Source organism: Cynocephalus volans, chromosome 14 (assembly GCF_027409185.1).
Source record: "Cynocephalus volans isolate mCynVol1 chromosome 14, mCynVol1.pri, whole genome shotgun sequence".
Taxonomy (NCBI): Eukaryota; Metazoa; Chordata; class Mammalia; order Dermoptera; family Cynocephalidae; genus Cynocephalus; species Cynocephalus volans.
The window spans coordinates 85077864-85086721 of NC_084473.1; the positions used below are offsets into that span (position 1 = coordinate 85077864).

General features: G+C 39.3%; 1 gene segment (V, D, J or C); it reads right to left on the bottom strand.

Moving 5' to 3' along the window:
* Window positions 1-294: 294 nt before the first annotated feature.
* Window positions 295-795, bottom strand: LOC134362617 (immunoglobulin kappa variable 1-12-like). The segment is given in 2 exon segments: window positions 295-617; window positions 741-795. Coding segments are annotated over 2 exon segments (378 nt in total).
* Between the last annotated feature and the right edge of the window lie 8063 nt (window positions 796-8858).

An 8858-nucleotide genomic window follows, 5' to 3' on the forward strand; every position in this document is an offset into this window, starting at 1 on the left:
TACCAGAAGTAGCTTCTCCTTTGCTTCATGAACTCAGACTGAGGCTGGAATCCAGACTCTTCAGATGTAGTGATCTCTGCCCTTTATTAAATCAAGAGATGTACACTCACGTCTGTGCTGCTAGGGCTGAGAAGGGGAAAGAGAGTTGGTAGAGGAGCCTCCCTGGCCCCTTCTTCCAAAACCTACCAGTGACCTTCACAGCCTGGCTGCATCTGAGAAATGCTCTCAGCAGACGGAGGCACCAGGAGGAGCAGCTGAGGCAGCCCAGCCTCACACTTCTGCTTTCCTGGGGTTTTATGTATAGGCTTGTAACACTGTGGGAGGAGTACTAGTATCCTGTTGACAGTAATAAGTTCCAACATCATCAGCTTCCAGGCTGCTGATTGTAAGAGTAAAATCTGTCCCTGATCCACTGCCACTGAACCTTGATGAGACCCCACTTTGTAAATTAGATGCATAATAGATCAGGAGCTTGGGAGCCTTCCCTGGTTTCTGTTGATACCAGGATAACCAATTGCTAATGCCCTGACTAGCCTGGCAAGTGATGGTGACTGTGTCTCCTAGAGATGCAGACAAGGAGGATGGAGACTGGGTCATCTGGATGTCACATCTGGCACCTGAGATTAGAAACATAAAGACAAACATCCACATGATTAATCATGTTATATGGGGACCTCCCTGAAGAGCTACTAGTACTGACCTAACAGAACAAGTAAACTCCTAGTGTTCTCCCTCCTTACCTGGGAACCAGAGCAGAAGGAGCCCGAGGAGCTGAGTGGAGGCCCCCATGTCCATGCTGTGTCCTGATTGTGACTGGCTCCTGGACAGGTTGTAAGCAGCCTGTGAATAAGTCTTCAGGACAGTGGGCTGTGCTCTGGGAACATGCAAATCTGCTCAGCTGCAAGCATGAATTATCTCAATAACTCAGCTCAGGCCCAGGTGTCCCGAGAATGTCTATGGCAGCACAAATTTGCCTGCAGAGAATGTGTTTTTCCCTGGGGGCCACACAGCAGAATTGTTCTGCTGTCCTGTGGGTAGAATGTTATCTTGTTGTCTTTATGATTCATGACCTGCTTTTCTTGTTTGCTTTTCCTCAGATAAAGGGCTTTTCAGGGGAATACATGTCCAGAAACTACAAGAAATTCTAAAACACCCTGCATTTGCCTGTGGACCTTAATGAAGCCAGAGATGATCTTCTGAACTAATTCCCTAAAACCCTTGGTGTGATAAATCATCAGCACTTCCAACCAAATATGCAATTTGGTATTAGGAGAATAAGTAGATAAGTGATAGATGTATTTATTTTATTTAAGAAAGAAAGAGAAGCAAAAATATTGAAAATATGCTTTGTGAAATACAGTGTCATGCTTTGCAAAGAGGGTGTATGCCATCGCTAACCTGTCATCTCCAGATAATTGATTCTTTTTCTCCAGTTCTGAATGCTTTTTTGACCACTTCCATCAAGGCCATCCAACATCAGGGATATTCTCCCTCCAAATCTGAAAAATCTCAGCTACTTTTCTAGCTGTTTGTGTCATTACACATTTCTATGCCAGATGTTTTCTGTGTTGTTGGATCACTCCATAAACCTCCATATTCCTACATCACCAATTTCTTCTAGTTTCTAAGATAAAGCAGTTCTTAATTGCTCGGTTTAGGGCATTTGACCCAAGCAGGTTCATAGGAAAAAGCATGCAACACAGTGAAGGAGAAAGCCAAGGTGTTGCACTAGGTGTTGGAGCCCACACAGTCTTGGAAATGGCATTCACGGTGTGGAGTGGAGAGAAAAGCCCAGCATGGGGTGGTGAAAATAGTGTGGACTGAGGAGAGTGTCCCCACATGGGAGTGCAGGATGTGAAGACTACCTCTTCCTACTAATAGACAGACAAGTAGTATTAGGGCTAATAAAGTTATGGGTTGTTTAAAAATCTTGTCTGCAAAGAGAGTGTAGGTGGCAAAGACAACAAAAGATTGGTTTTACACAGAGGGATTGATCAAATAAATAAAAGCAGGGCCAGCCCCGTGGCACACTCGGGAGAGTGCAGCGCTTGGGAGCGCAGCAGTGCTCCCGCCGCGGGTTCAGATCCTATATAGAAATGGCCGGTGCGCTCACTGGCTGAGCGCGGTGCGGGCAACACCATGCCAAGGGTTGCGATCCCCTTACCAGTCACAAAAAGACAAAAAGAAAAAAAATCAATGAAGATAACTAGAACCAACATTCTCACTATTGGAGAAAAGTGACAGAGACAAAAATGAATAACACTATAATAACCTGTGATTTGGGATTGTAATTAGAGATATCAGTTTAATTTTGTAGTTTTTTATAGATATAGATTAAAATGCCTGTGGATAGATAAATAGATAGTAGTTCATTTTCCCAGAAGCAATGACACATCAGTCCCAATGAACACTTTCACTGCCCAAACACTGTTTAACTGAATAACAATCTCCACTAAAAGAAATCAGTAATTATTTCATAATTGACTGATTTCAAGTCTAGGATAGGGAAAATACAAAATGAGCCTGGACCAACTTTTGACATAAACTAAGGAAGTGCATAGTGAATGATGAGGTAAAATCGACATGTATTAGAAGCCAGCTTGAATGAAGTTTTGATTGGACAAATCTGTGGAATGTTTACCTGTGAAAATAAGTAATAATGGTAACACATTATAAGCCATTGAAGTAACTATGAACACGAGTCCACATTTTGATTATGGAGCAGACATCCATAGCTCACCAAAATACTTCTCTACAGATTCGAATTAAATTAAATTTTTTTAAAAAGTTATAAAGTGCAGAGGTGAAACAGACACCACCTTCATCCAGGTTCAAAGTGAACGCAACCAGTCCTGTGACAAATTAAAGTCATGCACTGCCTGATCGGATGCAGTAAGAACACAGCATCCAGGCCAAGATGCCTGAGCAGAACTTAATCAGGAGGAAAGTTCAACCAAATACATACTGAAAGACATTCTACAAAATAACAGGTGAGTAGTATTCAAATGTGACAAGAAGATGAATGTCAAGGAAAGACTGAAGAACTGGTCCAGATGGACATGGGCCAATAAAGGCAACATGTGAATCTGGACTGGATCATTTGTTACAAAAGACATTAATACGACAATTATCAAAGCTGTAAATGAAACTGAGGACTAGGTGCAATGGCATATTAATAATAATTTGATAATTTCACAGTAGTATTGCTACTGCGTAAAGCATGTCTTGTTTGTAGGAAACACACAGTAAGTAAAGTCTTAGACAGTGGGGCTATTAGTCATTATCTTACACCCAAATGGTTCAGAGGTAAAACGTAGTATGTTGTATTCTACTTAGAACTTTTCTGTAAGTATAAAATTGCTTCAAATTAAAAAAAAAAAAACCAACAATTTCTGCAGAGCATGTTAAAGTTATTCCAAAGCACTTTTTTTTTTAATTTTATTTTGTCGATATACATTATGGTTGATTATTGTTGCCCCTTACCAGAACCTCCCTCCCTCCTCCCTCTCCTCCCTCCCCCCTAACAACGTCCTTTCTGTTTGCTTGTCGTATCAGCTTCAAGTAATTGTAGTTGTTATGTCTTCTTGCCCCCCCCATTGTGTGTGTGTGTGTGTGTGTGTGTGTGTGTGGGAATTTATATATTAATTTTTAGCTCCCACCAATAAGTGAGAACATGTGGTATTTCTCTTTTGGTGCCTGACTTGTTTCACTTAATATAAATCTCTCAAGGTCCATCCATGTTGTTGCAAATGGCAGTATTTCATTCATTTTTATAGCTGAGTAGTATTCCATTGTGTAGATGTACCACATTTTCTGTATCCACTCATCCGATGATGGACATTTGGGCTGGTTCCAACTCTTGGCTATTGTAAAGAGTGCTGCAATGAACATTGGGGAACAGATATACCTTCGACTTGATGATTTCCATTCCTCTGGGTATATTCCCAACAGTGGGATAGCTGGGTCATATGGTAGATCTATCTGCAATTGTTTGAGGAACCTCCATACCATTTTCCATAGAGGCTGCACCATTTTGCAGTCCCACCAACAATGTATGAGAGTTCCTTTTTCTCCGCAACCTCGCCAGCATTTATCATTCAGAGTCTTTTGGATTTTAGCCATCCTAACTGGGGTTAGATGGTATTGATCTCAGTGTGGTTTTGATTTGCATTTCCCGGATGCTGAGTGATGTTGAGCATTTTTTCATATGTCTGTTGGCCATTTGTATATCTTCCTTAGAGAAATGCCTACTTAGCTCTTTTGCCCATTTTTTAATTGGGTTGCTTGTTTTTTTCTTGTAAAGTTGTTTGAGTTCCTTATATATTCTGGATATTAATCCTTTGTCAGATGTATATTTTGCAAATATTTTCTCCCACTCTGTTGGTTGTCTTTTAACTCTGTTAATTGTTTCTTTTGCTGTGCAGAAGCTTTTTAGTTTGATATAATCCCATTTGTTTATTTTTCCTTTGATTGTCTGTGCTTTGGGGGTCGTATGATCATCTCTATAGATGCTGACAAAGCATTTGATAAAGTTCAGCACTCATTCATGACAAAGACCCTCTATAAGTTAGGTATAGATGGAAAGTATCTCAACATAATTAAAGCCATATATGACAAACCCACTGCCAATATCATCCTGAATGGGGAAAAGCTGAAAGCTTTTCCTTTAAGAACAGGAACTAGACAAGGATGCCCACTCTCACCACTCCTATTCAACATAGTGTTGGAAGTACTAGCCAGAGCAATCAGAGAAGAGAAGGAAATAAAGGGCATCCAGATTGGAAAAGATGAAGTCAAACTGTTCCTGTTTGCAGATGACATGATCCTATATATCGAACAGCCTAAAACCTCTACAAAAAAACTCTTGAAATTGATAAATGATTTCAGTACAGTAGCAGGATACAAAATCAACACGCAAAAATCAGGAGCATTTCTTTTCTCCAATAGTGAATTTGCAGAACAAGAAATCAAGAAAGCCTGCTCATTTACAATAGCCACCAAAAAAATAAAATACTTAGGAATTGAGTTAACCAAGGAGGTGAAAAATCTCTATAATGAGAACTAGAAACCACTGCTGAGAGAAATTAGAGAGGATACAAGAAGATATGCTCTTGGATTGGAAGAATCAACATAGTGAAAATGTCCATACTACCAATAGTGATATACAAATTCAATGCAATCCCCATCAAAATTCCAAAGACATTTTTCTCAGAAATGGAAAGAACTATCCAGATATTTATATGGAATAATAAAAGACCACGAATAGCCAAAGCAATGCTGAGCAAAAAAATAAAGTTGGAGGCATAACACTACCTGACTTTAGGCTATACTACAAAGCTATAATAACCAAAACAGTATGGTACTGGCATAAAAACAGACACACTGATCAATGGAATAGAATAGAGAATCCAGAAATCAACCCACACACTTACTGCCATCTGATCTTCGACAAAGCACCAAGCCTATTCACTGGGGAAGGGACTGCCTCTTCAGCAAATGGTGCTGGGATAACTGGATATCCATATGCAGGAGAATGAAACTAGACAGATACCTCTCACCATATACTAAAATCAACTCAAAATGGATTAAGGATTTAAATATACACCCTGAAACAATAAAACTTCTTAAAGAAAATACAGGAGAAACACTTCAGGAAATAGGACTTGACACAGACTTCATGAATATGACTCCAAAGCACTTTATAATGGCACTATACCATCCTTTTTACCATTATAAGACCAAGTAATTTACAATAGATGCACTAAGAGAACACGATGGTTTTTCAAACAAATGTCACTCACAGAGAAATCATTATCCAAAGGCATAGGTCTCCTTTATATCAATTCACTAAATGAACTTCATCGAATTCCTAGTTTGGGAACCTCTGTATTCCAAACCCCACTACTATTAAACCTTATGTCCCACAGCACATCAGCACAAAATCTCCAACTAGTGATGTCAAACATAAATATCAGACAAAATACTTTTTAAAAATACTGTTTCTTCCTTCCAACAAACATGAGATCCTGAAATTGAAGCCTGGATTAAAATCAACCTAAAATCCTGACACAGCCTGGAACACATGAAGATCAATTCTTTATAAAGCAGGGTGAAGATCAAGACCAGAGCACATAGGAATTGCTCTGGGTTTCAGAGAAGACAGGGAGGAAGGTAGTAGGAGGATGGAGACACAGCCAGCCCTGCTGTGTGTGTAACAAGGCCAGCGAGTCCTCAACAACCTGCAGGATCATAAAAGGACCTATGAAAACTGACAGAGAAACAGAGAGGAGAGAGAGCCACAAGAGAGAAACCAGGATATTGACAGAAATCCTCCTAGGTGTTCGTCAGAATACTGATCCGGGAATGCATGTGGAAAAAGATTACATGAAAAATTGTTCAGTCTCTTTTTGTACCATGAGACAGTGCAGCTGGGTGAGAAACCAGCAGCTCTTCCTGTGCTTACTAGGCTTGTAATGACATGGAAGACAGTTAACGCTGGCCTCTTATGGCAGGTCCACTGGTAAGTATTATAATTAGCAGCAAAAAGGAGGTTGTGACAAGTCCATTAGTGTGGACTGGTCATTATTATCGGTTACTAATGTCACGTCCATTGAGCATAAAGGGATTTACTGTGGAATATAAAATTGCTCACAAATTGTTGGGAAGCCTTAAGGGACAGGCTCCAATGCAAAGAATCTAGAAACAACTTGATGAATCTCGCTGTGGATGCAGCCTGTGGAGGGAGTCCCTGTTGCCGGTGACTTAATATTCATGCTGTCTTCTCCAAAGAAATGAGCTGCTCCTCGTACTCTTGGCCCCAGAAGCCCTGATGCTCTGCCACCAGGCTGCAAGATCTGACCACATGGACTGCAGCCTGCACCTCACTGTTTACATCTCCATCTGTCTCTTTCAGGTTCATATGTTTTCATGGGTGCAGGGCTGATTTCTACCCCTTCTACCTTTACATCACCACTGTATATTTTCCCAAACTTTTCTTACTATTTGTGTGTGTGTGTTGTGGCTGGCCGATAAGGTGATCCACTCCTTGACCTTGGTGTTATAATAATGCACTCTAAACAACTGAGCTAACCAGCCAGCCCTAACTCCCACATTTTAAATAACATCAAGAGCAATGTGATACTGCCTAACCTTCTGCCACTCTTTTCTTCAGAAATAATAGCACTCTCAGTGCTATCCAAACTTTGGAGAAACCCAAATCCCTTCAGTCCAGCATCCACTTTCCCTTGTGGGTCATAAATTTAACCTGAGGTCTAAATTATGAAAGAGAAATAAAAAACCAGTACTTTATATATGTGATATATTAAGGTAAAAGGTGAGTGTAGAAAAAAAAAACCATTTAACAAAATGCATGTATGACTCATACCATGTTTGGGGATCTGTTTTCTTGATATTCTTCCATGCCCAAGGTTCCCATACATCTCTTTGTAGACAGGGCCTGGAAAGGCTGAATGTCATTTCCATGGCACCCTGATAATTTTGCACATATGCATGTGTTGTATGTGTACGTGTGTGAGTGTATAAGTGTATCCAAATATATATAGTTATGTAAAATTGCTTAGATGTGAATATATGTATATATAAATTTGTGTAGCAATCTATAAATACATCTGCATGTGTATTTTATATGAACTCATGTACACACAAATATATAAACATGTTTTATTTATGAAATGTGAGCTTAGTAATTTTCCATAAGTCTGTATTACATAGGTGGAGTCTCCGTCTGATGACTCTGTTAAGTATTGCAATAGAAAAGGTCACAAAGAAATGGAAGATACTCCATGCTCATGGCTTGGAAAAATTAATATGGTGAAAATGACCATACCACCAAAAGTGATCTACACATTCAATGCAACCTCCATCAAAGTACTAATGACATTCTTCACAGAAGTGGGAAAAACAATCCTAAAACTTATATGGAACCACAAAAAATCCCAAACAGCTAAAGCAATCATGAGCAATGAACAAATCTGGAGGCATTATACCACCTGGCTTCAAAATATACTATAAAGCTGTAGTTACCAAAACAGCAGGGTACTAGTACTAAAACCGATACACAGGCCAATGGAACAGAATAGAAAACCCTGAAATAAAGCAGTGTATTTACAGCCAGCTGATTCTTTATAAAGGCAAAGACAGTATTGATAGAGGAAAGGATTGACTCTTCAATAAATGGTTCTGGGAACACTGGAGGTTCATATGTGGAAGAATCAAACTAGACCCCTATCTCTCATCATTTATAAAATTGATTAAAGACTTACATGTAAGGCACAAAAATATAAAATTATGAGAAGAAAACATAGGGAAAATATTTCAAAACATTAGGCTAAGCAATGACTTTGTGAAGAGGACCTTAAAAGCACAGGCAACAAAAGCCAAAGTAGACAAATGGGATTATATCAAACTAAAAAGCTTCTACACAGCAAAGAACACAATCAACAGAGTGAAGAGACTATCTGAAGAATGAGAGAAAATATTTCCAAACTATGCAAGTGACAAGGGATTAATATCTGGAATACACAAAGAACTCAAATGACTCAAAAGTAAAATAATAAATAAAAATCAGATTAAGAAATGGGCAAATAAGCGAAGACATACAAATGGCCAACAGGTATATGAAAAAATGTTGAACATCTCTATTCATCAGGGAAATGCAAACCAATACCAAAATGGGATATCATCTCAGTTTGGTTAGAATGTGTGCTGTGGATTGATTGATTTGTGTCCTCCAAAGATTATACAGTAGAAGCTTAATTCCCATTGTAACTCTTGGAGGTGAGGAATCATATTACGGTAATTGAAAGGTGGGACCCTGAAGAGGGGTTTACATTGTAGGA